General features: G+C 46.1%; 1 protein-coding gene across 4 annotated transcripts in view; it reads right to left on the minus strand.

Moving 5' to 3' along the window:
- TNC (tenascin C) overlaps nt 1-20,504 on the minus strand; it is a 72,024-nt gene that overhangs the window by 21,121 nt on the left and 30,399 nt on the right. For 2 of the 4 annotated variants that reach the window (XM_042052253.1, XM_042052254.1), the window contains exons 7-10: nt 20,140-20,409; nt 18,932-19,117; nt 18,129-18,218; nt 17,229-17,492 (exon numbers count right to left, since the gene is read on the minus strand). In XM_042052253.1, the coding sequence (XP_041908187.1) occupies nt 17,229-17,492; nt 18,129-18,218; nt 18,932-19,117; nt 20,140-20,409 (810 nt within the window). Of the gene's footprint in view, nt 1-1,221; nt 1,498-3,783; nt 4,057-5,113; nt 5,387-7,349; nt 7,623-17,228; nt 17,493-18,128; nt 18,219-18,931; nt 19,118-20,139; nt 20,410-20,504 lie in introns of all 4 variants that reach the window. The other 2 variants (XM_042052251.1, XM_042052252.1) reach the window with 2 other exon arrangements.

Raw genomic sequence — 20,504 nt, forward strand, 5'->3', positions numbered from 1 at the left:
ACTCCTGTATTTTGCTTTTTTACCTATTTCGCATGAGTATCTCCAGCTTTAATTTTCAGAGCTGGTGGGGTCAGAGGTGCCAGGACAGGAACATTAATCACTCAGGGTCACAGCCAGTGCAAATCAGCTGCTGCTGTGCTCTGTTGACAACTTAAAGAAATTCCACTGAGGGGTCCTTATTTCACATCAGTGTGACATTTGTCAAAGTGAAAAGATGTGGAAAACTCTTCAAAATTTACCCACCAAGTCTCAGGAGGAAAAAAAAAAAAAAGGCCAAAGTTTCACAAGATTCTCAGTGTATTTTGCTCACTAAAAATCTGATAAGTGAAATAGGAAGATCAGGTGGCTCTGCTAAGCCCTGGCCTTGATCCTGGATCCCAGGACTGGGATTCGTATTTCTCCACATTATTTGTTCAGCCTTGCTCTGTTGACTCAGGAGCTGATTCATCCAATCTTCCAACCACTCAAATTCCACTCACTTCAGAAAACACCAGTTTGTTAAAGGCAGAACCTTCTCCTGAAATGGGTTTTGGGTTTGCTTTTGACACTTCACAAAGGCTGAAATGGATTTTGTTAGAACTTGGCATAAAAATTCCCTCCTGAGGCGTTTGGAAGTCCTTATGTATTAATATTTATACATTTGAGTACCAGAGATTCAGCTCAAATGTACTCATTTTAGAGATACTTTTGCATCTTGTTTACTTCTGATCAAGCAATCCCCAAGACTCACATTTTGGGTTGGTCTCTGGAAGGGAACATCACGGGACAGGAGGTGTTCCACATGCCAGTCCTATCTGATGCAACTGCTGAGCAGCAGGCAAATTTCTCCCTCAAACTTCAGCAGTTAAAAAAGATTATCAGACATGGGAGAAAAGCTCCAGAGGGGTCTTAATTAGAGAATCATGGAATCACAGAATCATGGAATCACAGAATAATCTGGGTTGGAAGGGACCTTAAAGCTCATCCAGTTCCAACCCTGCCATGGGCAGGGACACCTTCCACTATCCCAGCTTGCTCAGAGCCCCATCCAGCCTGGCCTTTTAGCTCCCTTTAAACTAATCCTGCTCCTAGGAGTTTTTTTTAAAGTCAACATTCCTGTTCTGACCCCTCCTTGCACCAGGTTTCCAAACAAACCCATTGCTGCTGGCACGAGACTCTGTGCTTTTTGGGATGCACATTTCCCTGAGCCAAGAAAGGGACTCCAAAGCTTCAAGCAGGTACCTGTGGTGACAAAAGCAGTGAGGGGCTCTGTGTGGACACCTGTCCTGGTGGTCCCCTGAATGTGAATGTCATAGGCAGTGTGATCTGTGAGGCCTGAGATGTGGGCGCTGCGGGTGCCCCCCGGCACCGTGAGCTCCTGGGCTTCCTGTGCCGCCAGGGAATCTCGGATTTTGATAACAAACGTGGCAAAGGGCCCATCTCGGGTGGTCCAGGACAGGTTGAAGCTGTCAGGGGTAACGTTTGTGAGGGTGAGCGTGCCCAGCTGTGGCTCAGCCTCTGAGGGAGAAAGGAACATAGGTGAACAGGCAGCTTTACTCCAGGGAGGTGGGGGAATCAGCAGAGGGGCATTGTAGGTGCTCAAAAATAATGTTTTAACTTTGTTTTGCTGTGGTTGAATTAAAAAAAAATGAAATAAAATAATTTTTAAAAAGCAGCATTTCAAGAGCTATTTTCTCAGGTTTTGGAAAGAAGCCACTGAAATTAGTGCTGATGTTTAATTTTTATTTTGTCATTAAATTTTCTTAAATAAACTCAATTTGCCTAACGAAATGTGGGCCTGGTTTACAGAAGCACCAACAGCATACACATACAAATTGCAGGAATTCCACACTGGGAGTTTGACGGGAATACAGACCCACAGCAATTCCAAAATAGAGAAAGTAGGATTCAGGCAGGAGTCCTTGAAATCACAGTTCAGGTTCTGTTTGGTGTTTCTGCTGCCTGGAGTTGGAGATACTTCTATTTTTGGACCTTGAGGTTTATGAGGGATTTCAAGCCTAACAGTGATTATCTCAGCACTAATCTCAGGCCAAAACCTCCCTGGACTCCACAGAGAAGGTGTTCCTCATCCTCTGGTCAGGCACAATCAGAGAATGTCTAATAAACAATAAACCCCACAACGCTGCTCTTGCTCTCCTGCCTGACTGTTCAGTGGTCAGGGCACCTCCTTAAGAAGCAAAGACTTTTCTTTTCTGCTGGAGGAAATTCAAATTCATATCTCTGCCCTGCCAGGAGAGAAGACTGTCCTTCAGGAGAGGGAGAGGTCCTTACCCATTCTCTTTTAAACCTCCTCCACTTAGCACAAAAATCATTAAAGTTTCATTAAAGCCCAGAGAGAGAACAAACACGACCCAACAGTCAGAGGGGCAGAGAATCCTGTGTTCGCTCTCTGGGCTGATTTTCTATTTTTTATGTTGCCAGTTGAGTAGGAACCAAGAGCACCTTGGGAAATGCAGCCAGTGAGAGACAGAAAAATAACGATGGAAAAGTGATCCATGCTGGGAGAAAAGCCAGAGAGAGGCATCCCACCGGCAGAGAGAGCAGTGAAAGAGAGAAATCTTGTCCTTTGCTAAAACAAGAACTGCTGCAAGATGGTCCAACTTTTACTCCCGTCCCTCATTCCAAGACTTTTAAATAGTAATCCACCTCCTTCTCTGGAACTGTCTGGGAAGAGGTGAATGGAAGTGGCCCCGATTAAGGACACAGAGGTCACAGATGTCATGCTATCAACCAGTGACCATGGATGCCTTCATGGCCAGCAGGGAAGGTGCCACCATAGTGCTCCTGAAGACAGGCAAGGAGATGAGAAAATATCCACAAAGCAAGCAGGTTTGGGTGGAAAACCCAGCAAAATGGAGCCCTCAGCCCCACATGCAGCTCAGAGAGGGCAAACGGAGCCTTTCCAACCTCATCCTGGCATGGCCACATTCCTTCTCATGACACCTGCATCCCGTCAGGCACATTCCCATCATGACAGCCTGACTGCCAGGAATGCTGCATGCAAAATGAGCTGGAATCATATCCTCAGGCAAGTCTTAGTGATCTCCTGCCATCCTGGAATCACCACCAGCACGGGAAAAGCTCTGACACCCAGGGAAACAAGACAGGTCATGGAGACTCAAAGGGAGCAATGCAAGGGACAGAGTGGTGGGCTGACCACCAAGAAAGGGGGAATTTGCTTTTTGAGCCCTGCTCTGTGCTGAGAACATAAAAATCCTGGGCAGAGAAAATATCAGAACCAGCAGGTGGTGGCCAGACCACTCCATGCAGTTCGGGTTGGTCATTTCACATGCTGCACCAAACTCCCACCAGAGATACAAATGCCTTGGGAGACATTTGGGTTTAAGGAGGACAAAACTGACATGCAGGTGCCTCTCCAGGCTGAGAACCACATGAAGGCCTCCCACCCCCAGCAAAGCAAGTGAGGGCAGGATGAACAACTTCGTTCAAGACCAAGTGCAAAGATGCTGAGTGAAACACATCAACCATCGGGAGCAAGGCAATTATATATACACTGAATTGCAGGCAGGTGTGTATATATAAGGAAACCAATCATGGTTTACTACTGGCTCTCTTAATGCTGGGGGCACTTTTTCAGCCTTTTCCATTGCCTCAGATCTTTTTCCAAGCCCTCTCAGTGCATTCCAGCCTCCCCTCACAGTGATCCCCCTATAATTCCCCGAAGGAACGACGATGAATTGGAGCCATGTTTTAGAGCAGTTGGGTGGACAGCAAGTGAAAGGAGAATAAAAAGCAAACCTGGAAGGTGAAATGCTGGAATACCTGTGGTTGCCATGGCTGTCAAGGTCTGCCCACCTTGCCCATCAATTACCCCATGGAGCTGGACTGTGTAATTAGTGGCAGCTTTGAGGTTGGTCACTACAGAGTGCCGGGAGTCCCCCGGCACTGTGAGCACCAGGGAGTCCAAGGGGAAGTCAGAGTTCCTGACTTCCAGAATAAAATGGTCAAAGGCCTTGTCCTGTGCCTCCCAGGTGAGCGACAGGCTGGCTGAGGTAGCGTTTGATACACTGAGTTTGCTAAGGAGAGGTTCCTCTACTACGGGAAGAAAAACAAATGGAAATGTATCACATTATTAAAAGCCAAAGCAGTAAAATAAATTAATAGAGAAGTTCGAGTTCACATGACCACAGGTCCCACAGGTCACCCAGCCTTGTGTTTCCCTGTGTTTCCCACACCCCTGCAGTCACCCTGACCCTGCCACCCCTCATGAAATGAGGATATTCACAGTCTGCTGCTGCCGGAAACTGAAATTATATTATCTGATAGCTCAGATTTGTTATTTTGCTTTCACTGACCACGTTACTCCATTTCTCTGACAAATCACTATGGCAACTTTTCCTAGAGGGGCAAAATTTGGGGGAGGTGTTAAATGATCGCAACATGAGCCATTATCTGCCTACAACAACAATGCTCTCTTTCTGTAGTCCAGTCCTCACTTTCCACTCTCATCCTGAACATTTGGCTTCCCTGTCTTTTCTGGGAAAACTGTCAGCTGTAAAACCTTGAGATGTGCAATGTGCCAATGCCTGCCTGTTCCATTCTCTGACATCAACTCAAATGGACTTTTTCAGTCTCTCACCCAACATAACCTGAACACTGAAGCTGAATTTAAGCAGTGAACGTGCCCTGCAAGATTGTGCTGGCACAGACTGAAACGTGCCTGACATCTTTTGGGAGAATCAGGATGAATCTGTGTCTAAAAATCAGCTTATCTGAGAGGAACTGTCTGCTCTGTGCTGTGTGACAGATGCAAACACAGGTTGGAAGGTGAACATCAGGAATCACCTCCCATTTGGTTCTTAGGAAATTTGCTTTGCTTTTCATCTGCCTCAGAGGCTGCCCCAACCTTAATGTTTGAACTCATTGCGTGAATGAAATCACAGCATGATGGGAGTGCCTGACTTTGCTGGATGGGATGGTGGCTCAACATTCACAGCTCACAATGTCCCCGGCTGCTCTTCCTTGGAAGGCATAGAGGGAGAGGATTAGGAAATGGGTGGGCTGGTGGGGTAGCTGAGGGCAGGGAAAGGGGCTCAACCTGTAAGGAAGAGTTTAAAAAAGCAGAGTTAGCACTGAGGTAGGTTTTGTGTACCTGTGGTAGCTGCAGCACTGATTGCCTGTGTGCGGAACCCGCGAGAGATCCCGGAGAGGTAGACAATGAAATCAGTGCTGGGAGAAAGCCCTGAGATATGAGCAGTCCTTGAGTTGCCTGAGACATTGAACTCCATGGGCTCCAGCAACCTGTTAGAATCAATAATTTCAATGGTAAAGATGTCAAAGTCCCCGTTGGAGGCTGTCCAGGAGAGGTTGAAGCTTTCGGGAGTAATGTCGGAAACCATTAGCTCAGCGACGCCGGGCTGCTCTCCTGGGGAGGGAAACAACACCGGTCAGAAGAGCCCTCCTGCACCTCCTCCTGCTCTCAAAGGCTCCTCTCTGCCATGCTGGCAGCACTCCGAGCTGGGCAAGAGGGTGTGAGTAAAAGCTTGCTACAAGCAGACAGGTACTAAGGGGAGGAAATCAAATGAAAGCGTCGCAAAATGTTAAATAAGAAAAAAAAATTAAAATACGCTTTAAAACTATGGCTATTTCCCTTTCTCTGCAGGAGCAGCCATGTCTTTGAGCTCTGAGCATGAAAGCAGATGCAAAAGGACTTTCTTGAATGCCCCTGGGGCATTTGGAAAAGAGAGCTCCCAGTTTTAGGAGAGGCTAAAACCAAAGCTGTTACTTTATCCAAAGCAAAATCTGGTGTTTTGTTTACTCTTCCACTTTCCCTTTCAGCTTAAGCCTGTGAAAGCTGGCTTGTAATTTTGAAGCTGGGGCCAAAATGCAAAACAGGGAGAGATGCCTTGGGGTTTCTTCCTCTCTTCAGACACCCCCGTAGCGTTAACAGGAAGGTTCAGATATTTTTAACAATTGGGAGTCCCCAGAAGGGAAGATTTTGAAAAGCCGGGTGCTGAGCCTAACCCAGAAAGGGAAGGGAAAACCTCAGCAGGGCATTTTCTGCTGTTTTCATGAGGGTGAGAGGAAGGCAGCACATTGTATATTAGGCAGGACACCCGTGATGTGTTTCCTGCTTTGTCTCCTTTGTCCAGCACATTGCTCTGTTTTCTGTGGGCATCTGCTCCCAGCTCCCAGTGAGGACTCTCAAAGCTCAGCACTTTTACTGGGACACAGCACAGACACATTCCTGCCCGAGTCAGGCTGCTTGAAGCACTACAGAAACAAGCAAGCTCTGCTGCACTTCATGGTTTAATTCTGATTAGTTCTTCCAGGCGCTTTCATCCCCTTCTGTGCTGGGTAATATTTGCTTGGGGGAATCTGGGCAGAGCCAGCTCTGGCTATCTCACAGTGGCAGGAGGTTGCAAAGGGCTGCAGGGAAGCCCAGAGGTAGCAGAAATTGTAGACAAGAAATTATCTGAAGGAAAGGTCTTTAGTGCCAATTAATTCACTCTCTGTTCATTACCAGTGATCACAACACCTGGGAGGACCAGAGAGCCACACAGCAGAGATGTAAATATACATTTATCTCTCGTGGTCAAAGCGTGTGATAAGCTCTGATTTAAAATTATTGCCTTTCACATGATCAGCCAGAAAATTATTTTCAGGGCTCTTGATGAATTTCATGCAAGCTCCTGATAATGCAGGGCTCACCTTCCTCCTTTCAGGCCAGTTTTATGCCAGGGCAGTTCTGCTGAGTTTGATCTTTTGCATTATCATTTTCAGGCCAATCAGACTGTTTAATGATCTTAGATGGCTTAATGCATTTTATTAGTCTTATTAGGAATTAATTTGTGTCCTTTCCTATATGAGAACACGTAGAAGGTGTTTGTCCTTGCCCTGAGTCAGATACGCACAGCTTTTACACATGCCGACTCTGAATTCACACAGAAGCTACTGCAGAATTTCAGGGGCAGCTTCTGGAGGGTAAGAACTGAACACACTCTCAGGCGTTGAATATCTGGGCTAACAGAGAAAAGTTTTTTATTGTTTTACCAGGCAAACTGGCCTTTCCCAAGCAGGTACAACAGCCAGCTGGGTTTGCTGTTAGTGTCAGCCAGGTGAGTGAGGAAAGGGAACAAAAAAAAAGCTGTTCTGATGTGAGAGGGAAAAGCATTCCTAAAAGAGGGAAGGGCTGCACCAGGACACTGAGGCTCTGGCTGGAAAGCCTGACCAGGAGGGAATCCCACGCCAGAGATGTCCAGCCAAGCTTTAATGAGCTCAGGGCACCCCACGCAAAGCTGACCCAGAGAGCAGGATTTGCCCAGCACTAGGAAGAGCTCTGGCTCACATCCCTGTGAGGAAAGAATGTGGGGCTGGAGGAAAGATACCTGTGGTGGTCTCAAGAGAAAGGGGCTTGGTCCTGTAGCCCCGAGTGACCCCCTGAAGGGTGATGTTATAAGGAGTGTTGGCCTTGAGGCCGGTGACATTCACAGAGCTCAGTGCCCCCGGGACTGTGACATTTCGGGTTTCTTCGGGGTTGCCAGACTCCTGCACCTGAATGATAAAGTTCTCATAGGCCCCGTCGGCTGCTGTCCAGGTGAGCTGGAAACCATCCCAGCCAGTCTTTGATACTGATAATCCTCCCAGCTCAGGTTCCTCCTCTGGATAAGGACAGAGAGTCAATCCATTACTCGGGTTACAGAGCGGTGCTGAGGTCAGATTATTTAATGAGGTTCTGTGTTAATGAATTTCACATATAATCAGGGCCACAGAGATGCCCCCCTCCCCCCCATTTATATCCTCAGCTGCCCCAGATAACTACAACAAAGTCTCTTTGGAGACATGGCAAAACAGACCAGTGAGAAAAGGACTGTAATAATTAATAAACATTTAGAGACTGCTCACAGAAGGCAGCTCATAGAGAACCTTACAGCTGTGAGTGCTTTGTCAACATTAATTACAACTCCCTATGAGATGAGTAGGTATTACTATAACAACTTTACTCAGTGTTTGCCATTCTGAAGTAACTGTGTGTTGTATGGGTAGGAAGGACACAATTTAGATTAGTTGGGATTCAGATATTTATGCTTTTAACTGCATCCACTGCTCATACTTCCAAACTATTTCTAATATAAAACAATAAAGAAGAGGAAAATGCCTCCAGGTCTGCATGTCTTTAATGGATTTGTCTTCCTTTAGCCCATTATTCTGCCCACAAAACCTTCCTGTGGGTGGAGATAGGACTTCAAGAGTTAACTGATATTCATCTAAAATCAAAATGTTCATTCACAGAAATGAACACTCTCACAAACGCCCCACAGGGGTGGCCAAGGACGCTGGGAGCCATCAGAGGTAGCTCTGATGCTGTTAAATCTGAAAGTTGAGGTCATTTGCTCAGCAAGAATGGAACGTTCCTTGTTACAAAAGCGATACAACTGATTTCTCATTAACACTCATATGGGAAAATGAGAGAGCACTGCCTGATTTTTCTACCTGGAAACTCCTGTGCTCTGTCACTGACCTGCGGCCTCTGATGAGCTTCTAGCACCCTTCTGATTTATTTGAATTGCTGACACACAAGTGTTACAGTAAGAACAGAGTGCCTCTGAATAATCCCATTCTGCATGACTGAGAATTCATAAGAGATGCTGCGTGAAGGGAATGGGATCTGATTTGTCAATTTATGCATATTTGAATACAGAAGTTAAGGGGGCCCTGGAATAAATGAAATTTGGGCTCAGCAGCATCCCTCATATAAACTTTCTCTGTGTAAAACCAGAGTGATTATTGCATGACTGCTCAAAGCCTTGACAGGCAGCTGGGGCTGGATTTTCAGAGGTTGAGCACTCATAGATCATGATGATCTTTGGTAAAATTCATTAACAAATCAGTAAATTGCTACTGTTCAGGAACATGAGTTTTGTTGAGCTTTTCCCATCCTGTTAGAAGGAAAGAGATTGGTTATGACATAACGCTGATGTTCAACAACAATAAAAGAAATTCAGTAATTCAGAGCTGTCTTCCCTTATCAGGAACAGAAAGGAGATTCATTGAGGTAAAATATTAATTCTGTCAGAAGAGGACTGTTATCTGGGAAAGAGAAACAGAAAGGGAACTGGTTGTATCAGAAATAATGATCTGTTGATGGCAACAGAAACAAATAAAACAACCACATTTCCTTAAAATGAAAGTGAAACTAAAGCTACAGTAAGGTTAAATCTTTTAAATATAAGCTTGGTTACAATAAGCAGTGCAGGAACCATCTCAAAAGCAATTCAGAGTTCTCTGAAAATGCTCAGTTTCATTCTCCTCCAAGATGCAGAGCTCCTTTTCTTGCTGTTTGTTTCTCATGCATGTCTGAGACAGAAACGCAAACAACCCCCTCGTGCTCTCCAGGGATCAAGGGATTCTCCTGTGGAATCATGCACCCAACAGCACTGTCAGGGACCTCCAAAAACCTCAGCCACCCAGCATCCAACACAGATGGCAAAGCAATCAGTGTCATGGTAAACATCAAGGGATGATGGTTCTTATTTAGAAAAAAAAAACCAGACCAAACCATTGAGAGGTGAGACCATTCTGGCTCTTTGTGTCTCTATGTAAATATTTTACCTCGTGTTGGGCATTTGGTTTTGAGGGATGGACAGGCACAGCCCTCAGTCTCCAGAGCTGAACTCACAGCCTGGTACTTTGGTCAGTATTGAGCTCAGCCCTGTTACCTCACAAAATTCATGGAAGAGGGGTAAGAGGTGGGAGTTTTTGGAAAGGTAAACTCCCAGTGTGCCACAATCTTTCTTTTTTTTCTCTGACATCACCACTTCCATGCCAATGTTGCAAACTCCTCCTGTGTTTGACCACAATCCAGACAAGCATCTGCAGCATCTTGCTGTTCCCACATTCCTCACCAACACCTGGCACATCAACGTCTCTCTCTGCATGTGATTTGAAAAGAGAGATTTGATGCTGCATCACCTTCCACGGGCATTGTCCATGCTGCACAGCCCAAGCCTCTCATTCCAGAAGTGTTTCATCCCATGCAAAAGAAAGAGTGAACCAACCAAGAGGAAAAGCATCACTCACAAAGCCTGAAATCCGTACCAAAGCCGTATGGAAATGAAGTTCTGGATTTCAAAGCAGAAAAGGAACACGTGGCTATGAATCCATGGAAAATACCTGCAGTAGCTAGAGCTTCCAGGGACCAAGAGAGCTGGCCTTGAGTGCTTCCACGGAGGTTAATCTGGAATTGTGTGCCAGCTGGGAGATTGGGAATTTCTGTTTCTTGAAGATTTCCCAGCAAAAACATTTCCTGCATTCTGTTTAAACTGGACAGGTCTTTCAGAGTGGTAAGGAACTGATCAAATACCTCATCCTGTGCTGCCCAGGACAGGGTGAAACTGCTGGAAGCCCTGTGGGTTATGCTGAGGTCATGAAGAGCCCCAGTGGCCTCTGAACTGGGCAGGTGAGGGGGCACTGAAAGCAGATCAGGAGCCCCAGGGCTGGGGGATGTTAAATAACTGAGCTGGGGAGGTGCAGGGCTGGGAGGATCAAATGGTGTTTCATGGATTGATTCTCCAGGTGTGGTGATGGGAAGTGCTAAACAGAGGTAAAACTGCAAGTTAACATTTCCTGATAATAACCCCCCAAACAACAGCTAACACCTGCTCCAGCACTCTCTGTGTGCACTGAGGAGCTCTGAAAACAAAGAAAACAGATGAGTTCTGCTGGTTTTGGAGACTGAATCCAGGCCTGGAGCAAAGGAAGCATCAGCAAGCACACCCTGGTTCTCACAGAGCCACCCTGAGCTGCACATCCGGAGCAAAAACCAGCAAACACAGAGATGAGCTGGAATCACAGAATCACACAATGAACTGGGTTGGAAAAGACCTCTGAGATCCTCAAGTCCAGTGCTTCCAGCAGGGAACTGGCACATCCTCAGCTGATGGAAATCAGTTCTCTTTGGTTACTTCCAAAGAACTTTGCTCATTTACATTGCATTGGAACCCTAAGTACCCAACACGCCCTTTCCTACACCCACCAGTGAGTGCTCCTGATACAAACCACGAGGGGAATTCATGCCAAATATCACCAACACATCCAAACCCACGCTGCGAAATCACAGCAGAAACATGCTAAGGCTCCTCATATCCAACCAAAACCAGGCTTGGACGAGTCATCCATTGTGATACATGCAAAAAAAAGTGGAAGAGGGCACCCATCCTTACCTAAACTCTAGGGCAGAAAGAACTTAAAAAATATTTCTTATGAGAGATCCCAAGGAATGGACAGGGGAAAGCCCTGGCTTTCCGCAGGCTGAATGATCTGTGGATATATCCTGTAGAACAGACAGATTCTGGAAATCTGAGCCATGGAGATCACAGGGAATCTGTGATCCCAGCCCCAAGGCACCAGGCAGGGGATTTCTCTGACATGCAGAATTATCTCCTCATTAGTGGGAACCCACATCATTTCACACCTCGGTGGCTTCCTTGCTTTCATGCTCCACTTGCATTCAATTAAGAGAGAGCAAGTCATGGAGCACCATCCATCAGCTCAGCACAAATATGTACTCAGGATTCATTACATGTCTCCAAATTCACACATACATCCAGCACAAAGAAATACATTTTTCAGAGGAGCAAAATCAATTAGAAATGTTTTCAAAGAGATGCAGGAATGTTATTTTGTAAATACACTCTCAGGTCAACTACAGGTGTGAAAATTTTTGCTGCTCACCTCTGGGAAGGAGGGAAGCCTGTAAGGCAAAGAGTGATTTATATTTATAAATAATACAAATTATATATAATATATATAATATAAATTATGTATTTTATATATAATATAAATGATATTTTATATATTATATTTATAATTTATAATTTATAATTTCTAGTACATATTATGTTATGTTATGTTATATTATATTATAATTAGGTTATATTTATATACAATATAAATACTTGTATTTACACATGTCATTGATATTCTTGATTTAGGTAATAACTATCCTTAAATCACCCCAGACATGACCTGAACAGGCCCTACCTGCTGCAGCCTGGAGACAACCATGTTTCCATCATACCAGCACATCTGCAATGCTCACCTCTGTCATCACTCCCTCTGTCCCAGCAAACCACTGCCAGAACTGTTATCTGACTGCTCCAGGGCTGCTGAGCTCGTGGAACAAAGCCAGAAGGCTTGGAACCATTCTGCAACTCCCAGCTGCTTGTGCAGGTGCCAAGCACATCTTTCCTGTTCTGGGATCTGGCAAAAAATTATGGCATCAAGAGCACTGGCACTCGTTTAGTCCTGAAGTTGTCCATGGAACAGGCACAGAGGTAGCTGGGCTTTACTGGGAGGGGTTCTGCTGAAGACAAGAGTGGGCAGCCCAGTGGGGAGGAGATGGCAACAGTGGATTCCACAGGGGCAGCTCTGTGCATGGATGGTCTCCTGGGAAACTGAACCCTGAACGGGGAAACTGAGGACAAAACCCTGCCTTGAACCCTGAACTGGAAGATAAAAACATTCAAAAATACAGGAGGGCAAAAAATATAGGGTGGCAATACACTCCTGATGTACTGAGGGTGTGTGAGAGAACCCTGTGCAAGATCAGTCAAAACTGGCTTCTCCTTTTCCCTCATTTTACCCCACATTCCTCCCAGCTCCCTGCCTGTTCTAGCACAGCCACACAAGGGTTTGGTTACTCCAGCCTGGATGGAGAATGCAGCAGCAGCTCAGCTGTGTCATAAAAAACCTGTGGGACCAACCACCATGTGGGATTTGAATCCAGAACTTTGCTGGATTCACAAGTGGATTTATTTTATCGTGCCAGCTTTGGCAGCTACATGGGAGGTTGCCATGAACAGGTTGTACCATGGAATATGGAGAACATAATCCTGAATATTACCTTGGTCTTAATGACTCCACAAATGAATTTGTGGGTGAGAAAGAGTGGCTTCCCTCTACCACAGATGTTAACACACATATATCCCACATTAAATTCATGTGTATCAGGGGAATGTGTGGCTTTGTGTACAAACAAACAAGAAAAAGCAAAATGAAAATGATATGAATACATGGAAAATACTCTGATACCACAGACAGGATCAGTGTTCCTTGTTTAGCAGGCAGAATGCTGTAACAGATAATGGAAAATTTGGAAAATGATCAAACTGTAGAATAACAAGAGCAGTGGAGCTCAAACACTTGATTTAACAACGAGGGGAATAGATGGACAGGAAAAAAAAAGAGCTCTGGGAGCTTTAGGTGGGTGGGTGACAGCCAGAGAGTGATTCAGTGGTGAGATGAATGAACCAAGCTGAAAGCTGTGTAAAAGGGAAACTGGATGGATAACAAGCAAACACTCCTTCCCAGGCTGGAATACTTCTTACTGTCAGCTTAGGAAACAGCTCAATATCTCTTGGTAAAATCTCCAGGCTGAGCCTGGCCTGAATATGTCTGTGGTGTGGTGTTGGCCTTTTGAGGAATTCCACTGGAATGTTTCACTTTCACTGGTGATTCTACTAAAAAAGGATGCTCGTGTGCTGCCAGGACATTTCTCCAGCTTCCTGGGATAGAGCAAGCAGTATTCTGTATCACTTCTTGCTCCTCACTCTGGGATTTTATATTATTCCCCAAGCGGGGCTCTCAGCCACGTTCCCAATCTTGTGTGAGACATGATGACCCAGCAAGGTTTCCTTTTTAGTCCCCTTTGCCTAAACCACTCTCCCCTCTCTTAATCAGCTGATTCAACTGGGCTTACAGCACCTGTGCACCTCTGAATTTCATGAAGAAACCACTGCAGCACATCACAAGCCAGCAATACTGGAGTAGCTACCACTAAAATCCCTCATCCTGAACTCAGGCTCCAGGTGCTCTCAGAGGAGGACTCAGCTGAACAAATGGACAATATTCTCTGGCAAGTTTAGTTTCCCAGTGGTCAGCACTGCGCTTTCGCATGGAACTGGCTCACCTAATCATTCTTGCTGATGTTTCTTTGAGTTTGTATAAAAAAGGGTGGTGCAGTCTGAGCCTTGGAGAAGCCAGGAGAGGAAGAGGGGCTGACGCACAACACGGACAAGGGCCTTTGATAAACAGCATAAATCTTCTGAGAAACATTCAGCAAAATGGAAAAGTTACTTCTCCAAGCCATGCTCTGCTGTACAAACTCACTTCCAGAGGCAAGACAGTATCACATCCACGATTCATCAACAGTTGCTGCACAATCTGGGTCCTTCAGCAGAGGAATTTGAGCTTGGCTCTTGGTTTCTCTAATGCTCACTCATTTATCTCCCCAGCCCCTCAGCCCTGATGTACTGCCATCCATCCTGCTCCAGGCCCCACATTGTGCTCTGCAGGCAGGGTTCCAGAAGCAGAGCTGGAGAGAACAAAGCTGCAGTCTGAGCGCTGAGCTGCTCAGAGCTGGGTTACGTGCTCGCCCTATAGATGAGCTGCTGCTCTGCTGGGACGTTCTCAAGCCAAGGTCCCTCCAAGGACTAAATTAATTTTCTTTAATTTCTGAGTCAAACTTCAGTGCAATGCCGGGTGGGACCCTTGTGATACCTTCACTAATATCAGAAAGGAGTTTCCTGTTGCAGCCACAGCTTCCAGAGGAGCAGAGTGCTGCTCTCAGCCAACCCACACACCTTGACTTTATAGGCAGTGTTGGTTTGGAGGCTGTCAATCCCAGCACCCAGGGGGTGTCTGGGCAGGAAGGGCTCAGCTGTGACACTTCCATGTACTCCAGCACAAAACTGCTGCAGGCTCCTCTATTCACACACCATGAGACACTAAAGGGACCACAAGGTCCCTCAGGGATTTCCCCTGCATCCTTGAAGCCTCTGGAGCAAGAAAACTCCCAGAGCCAGGGAGCTCCTCTGGGTCAGGACTCAGTGCCTGCACTAGGGTTACACTGTAGAGCTGCAAAGACAAACAAGCAAATGGAAATGTGAAATATTCAGTCTTTCCTTTTCAGCAAAACTTAGTAAACTTCACTCTGTAATCTTTGCCATCTCTTGAGTGCAGGATCAGGGATATTAGTTCAAAAAGACTTTGTCACTTGAGCTGCACTTCATTCCTATGAAGAGACAGCAGCCACGGTGGCTGCCGTCCTACACTATGGAAGATTTTGTGATGTGTCCTTTGCTAGAGGTTCAGGAGATCTGAATGTTTCAGCTGCCTGTGTAGGGAGACTTGATAGACATAACAGAGAGTAGGAAGAGTGTGGGAGAGGAGAAAAGGCTCCAACAGGAGATTCCCAGCTCTGGAGCTGAAGGGAAGTTTTACCCTCAAGTGCTGTAAAATCCACTATGCAAGCAAATAAAAATGATGTGTGGGAAAGTCCTGAACAGCTTCTGGCCTGACTGAACCACCAAGAGCACGGGAAGAGCGTGACATGAAAAAATGGCAATGTTCAGGAGCAAAGGAAGCTGCAAAGAAAAGCTCTCAGCCCTTCTGCAGTCTCTGGCTGAACAGCAGGGGTGGCACAGACCCTCTGAGCAGCAGCACTGTCTCCTCCTCCCACCACAAAGAGCCAGCCCAGTCCTGCCTGTGCTGCTGGCAGTTCCCACTTCTCTCTCTCCCTGCCTGCTCCAAGGACTCTCCCGAGCGGTGCAATGGACCCAAGGTCCCTCAGAGCTCTGCGAGAGAGGGCAAAAGAAGATTGTTTGGCTTAGCCTGAGGGCTTGGGACCTCCCAAGTGCTGGAACATGGATAAAGAGGAGTGTCTTGAGGGTAAATGGAAAAGCAAACTGAAGAGACCACTTGTCTTGTACTGCCCAGGCTTCCAGAGAATTTCTGCTCCCTGTGCTCTGTGTTTGGATTTGTCCATTCCTACGCAGGAGAAAGGTCACAGAGCCAGGTTATGTCAACTGCTGCTCCCAGGAGCCCACTGCAGAGCCCTCTTTGTTTACCAGTGCTCTGAGTAAAGACAGAAGGCAAATACAGGGGCCAGATGAAGGTACTTCTAAAGAAAAGAAAAAAGAAAAAGGCAAACCAGGAAAAAGAAGCCACCTTGTGAAGCTCTGGAAGCTGGTGCTGGCTGTGAGATTCCACAGCACATTGTTTCTGCCTGTTCACCAGCACTGCAGACTTCTTTGAAACCTCTCAGCCTTCCAGCAGAGAAAGTTGGGAAAACTGCAGCCTGCTTACTCCTGCCACATAAACCTTCAGCTTCCTTTCTTCTGTAAGTGCCTCAAGGCTTCCTAATTTTTCCCCACACTGGACACAGGCCTGACTTAGGCATCAAACAATTCATTCAGGACTGATGGTTTCCAGACCATGGAGCTCTCTGATGGATTGCTGTCTCCATAAAGCATTCAGAGGCTGTGCTGGCATGAATACTGCCAGGGGATATGAATCCAGCTTTGATCATTTAAGCTGTGTAGTTATTAATTTGTAAAATCCACAATGTCTGGCAGATGGTCTTTGGGGAGAAAAGGATAAACACCTTGATATCCTATCTAAGGCAAATAATTGTAGTCCAGCTAATCCTGATTTCACTGTCTCTGCTCACTTAGAGCAGTTAAAACTTTGCCTCACAGGACTTAGGCTGAGAAACCTAAAGGTTCAGGACTTGTGTTCTACACTGAGATATAATTCTGTGTGCAACAAACTTTGGGTCAAAGTGTTTCAAAGATTGAACTTATTGAACAAGATTTTACAAAGGATAAAATCTTGTTCAGTAAGTCCTCTGGTACTGGTCAGTGGGAGTGGTTTGCACAAATGGAGATGGCAGAAACAGACAAATGTAAGTCACAGTAGCCAGTGCAAATGGTGGCTGGAACCAGACTGGGGCAGGAGCCTTTCCCACTTTTGGATGAGAACACTGAAACACAGCAACATCAGAGCCCCAGTGGCCCTGCTGAGCGATGATGGCCTCCTGTGAAGAGAATCAATTAGGCAGGAACAAACAATGTTAAACACATTCTGGTTGCTCTTCCTCTCAGTTTTTTGGCTGTAGAAAGCAAAACACGTTAGAAGACACGATGCACAAAAATACCCAGCCTTGTCTAAAACAAAGGATGAGTTCCACATCCATGCAGAACCAGTGGCTGAGTTCTTTGTGAGGCCTCTCAAAGGATGAGCAAGAAATCGTTGGGAACATGGAGGTGAACACAGCAGGGATGGAGACACAGAGCTACCCTTCAGTCTCTCATGCTGGCAGAGCTGTGTCTGCTCTGCAGAAGGTTCCCCAGGTATGGACTAGAAAATCAGGTGAAGTTATCCCTGGGCTAGTCCTTGCCCAGTGACCACCAAAAGCTGTTACTCACCCGTGGAACCCTTGACAGTGGTGGGTTTGCTCTTGTGCCTGCCCTTCTCTGCCTGCAGGCTGATGGTGTACTCCGTGCCTGCATCCAGCCCCCGCAGCAGGAAGGAGGTGCTGTCCACAGGGACCTCCACCTCGCTCTTCTTCCCGGAGGGACCGGTGTAAACGAGGCGGTACCGGTCAAACTTGGCCACTGGCCTTCTCCAGCGAAGGGACAAGGTGGTTTCGGTGGGGTCGCTGACTTCCAAGTCCTTGGGGTTATCGAGATCTACAGGGTGAAAAAAGGCAAAGTTGAGGTGTCTCTGAACTGTTCTGGGACAGTTTTTCAGGCATCTGCAGAGTAACATCTCCACAGGGTGTCTGGCAGCAGCTCAAGGTCTGCCCACCTTCGGGACCTTTTGAAATGGGTAGAGGATGAGGATGTTCTCCTTTACAGACAAAACCAGAACAAATCTGTCCCACTTACACTTGAGAAGCAGAAGCAAAGCCTTCAGATAATCTGCCTGGAAAAAGGGGGATACTGTGAGAAAAATTCTGGATTGGAAGGTCAGTCAGGAGTACTGCAACTACTCTTTGTCACATCAACATTTTGGCCACCACCACCATTCCTGCCAGAAACCCTCATGGGTAGAGGATGGGCACAGTAATCAGTGTAAGCGTAATTATCATTAAGGAGCTCACCTGGAGATGAAACTCCCAGAACATTAAGAGGAACAGGAAAAACAAGTCAAAGTCAGAGGTCAGGACCTTTGGGGAATTTTTTTTCTTTTCCTTGAGGGAAAATGTAGCAAAATGAAATCAAGAACTTCCTAAAATATCTCTTCCAGCATCTCTTAGAAAGGAAAGAGTGGTTCCACCTGAGTTGCTGCCACCTCCAGAGCACAGAGGGCATCAGGACACTCACCAGTGCCAGCATTGATGGTAGCAGGAGCACTTTCCCTGTCGTTCCTCACTGCTGTCACTCCAATGCCATATTCAGTTCCAGGCCTCAAACCTATGAGATGAGGAGAATATGAGTTCCTGTCCATGGAATATGCCTGCAGGCATTTGTTGGAGTAAGGAAGGCTGAATGGATACAAGGTAAGAGATCCGCTTTCCTCTATGCAGAGAATTGAGGTTTCTGTTGACCCTCCAGCTGACAAGTTGCAGACTGGCACCAGTGAATCCCACTCCTAGCACATGAAAATACCTTTTGAGCTCAGGATGTGAAGCTGCTTCCACAAAGCTGCTTAGAATTAAGGGAACAGACTCATTGGATTCAGGGATGCACATGGAAGTGAAACGGTTCCACACCTTCTGCTGGCTGGTTATCCATCTGCAGGTGTGTAAATCCATTTCACACGGATTTTAATTCAATTTGGTCTACTCAAAATCATAGAATCATGGAATAGTTTGCATTGGAAGGGACATTAAAGACCCTGTTCCACCCCCTGCCATGGGCAGGGACACCTCCCACTGTCCCAGGCTGCTCCAAGCCCCAATGTCCAGCCTGGCCTTGGACACTTCCAGGGATCCAGGGGCAGCCCCAGCTTCTCTGGGCACCCTGTGCCAGGGCCTGCCCACCCTCCCAGGGAACAATTCCTTCCTAACATCGAATTTAACACTTGGAACCTCTGTTTGTACCTCCAATATGTAGTGACCACAAGCCCATTTGCTCTCCATGTCCTGTGCAATGTGACATCGGTGACAATCTCTCCATTCCCCTACCTGTGAGTGTAGCTCTGGTTGTGGCCTGGCTGCCCTTGGGCACCGTGATCTCCACGTGGTCCCCACCAGAGATGGGGGCAAACTTAATTCGGTAATTATCGACATTGGCGTGGCTGTTCTTCCACTCCAAGGTGATGCTGCTGTCGGTCTGGGACACCCGCTTCAGGTTCCTTGGAGCATCCAGGTCTGGAATCAACCAAGCAATAAAGAAATAATTAGGAATATTTCTCTTTGACAGCAGTCTCTTGTGACAGTGCTTTTCAGGAGGTGAAATGACCCATAAAGTTTCCTCTCACATGATTCTTGTTATGTCTTAAATACAACAGCCAGAGTTCCTTTAGCATGAAAAGCAGAGTTCACCAGCTTCAGTGCAAGAAATTTATCTCCTGAGACAAAAATAACATTTTCACTTGTAATAATTAGTTTTTATTACAGAACAGGCTTGTGGAAAAATATATTTGGATGAAAATACTGTTTTTCTTTATAAATACCTCAGCTTTCAAAAGGAAAAAAGAAAAAAGAACTGGTCATCTCTAGAATTTCTGTTCAGTAACATCTTGCATTCATGGCTGGAAGGAACTCTAAGTCTCCAAAAAAAAGGTGAATATTATAGAGAAATTCAATGAGCTTTCATTTTTCACACCTACTGTAGCCTCAAATCCTGCTCCAAAATAACAACTGTATTTTATGATGAAAAGGGATGCAATTCTCAGCTCCCTTAATGCATCAAGCCTTGATAACCTGCTAAAGGACCCACACTTTCCAAAAACATTCCCAGGATTGCTGAGGAGCACAGTAAATTTATAAAAGCATGACAGGAAATATTTACAGAACTGAAGAAGAAAAAAACCAGTTCTCTGCTTCTAAACTAATTAAGCAAAGAGAAATAAGGTAGAATGAGAACTATTGAAGACATTTAGCTCTTCAGACAAATGATCCCAAGGAATTTGCTTTTTGAAGTAGGGATTTAGGGTAGAAGAGACAATAATCTAATTCCTGTTTTTAAAATACATTTAGATTCTTGTGGGGGGGTCTAAACATTTTGGTGAGCCAACAAGGCATAAAAGGCACAGGAAATCATTCTCTACTTTCATGTACCTCTAAAACTGGGCTGATTTTGCATGCATCAGTAACTGCCAACTCCAGCAACAAGACACAAACAGCACAGGAGGATGGGTGGTGCCTGTGTCACCTTCCCAGCCCCTTACCTGTGACAAAGACTTCCTTCACAGGGTCGCTTTCCATGTCCCCTCGACGAGAGACGAGCGTCACCTCATACTCTGTGTGTGGCCTCAGGTTCCCAATGGAATATTGGTTCTCGTCTTCAGAGAGGTCGATGGTTGTCCTGTCCCCTGGAATGTCCTTGGGGCCATAGGTGAGCTCTATGCCCTCAACTTCAGCCAAGGGTTTGGACCACGTGATGAGAGCGGTGGTGTCGGTGACGTCTTTGGCCTCCACCTGGCTGGGGGCATCAAGCTCTGTTACCAAGCAAAAGAGAGAAAAAAAAGGGTTTTTTAAAAGAAATCTTGCCATGAAAGCACACACACATTCTTCTGCCTTTAATTGCTGATTC

The sequence above is a fragment of the Corvus kubaryi genome, unplaced genomic scaffold (genome assembly GCF_017639235.1).
Source record: "Corvus kubaryi isolate FWS band 111438036 unplaced genomic scaffold, C.kubaryi_AGA036_p1.0 78, whole genome shotgun sequence".
Classification (NCBI taxonomy): domain Eukaryota; kingdom Metazoa; phylum Chordata; class Aves; order Passeriformes; family Corvidae; genus Corvus; species Corvus kubaryi.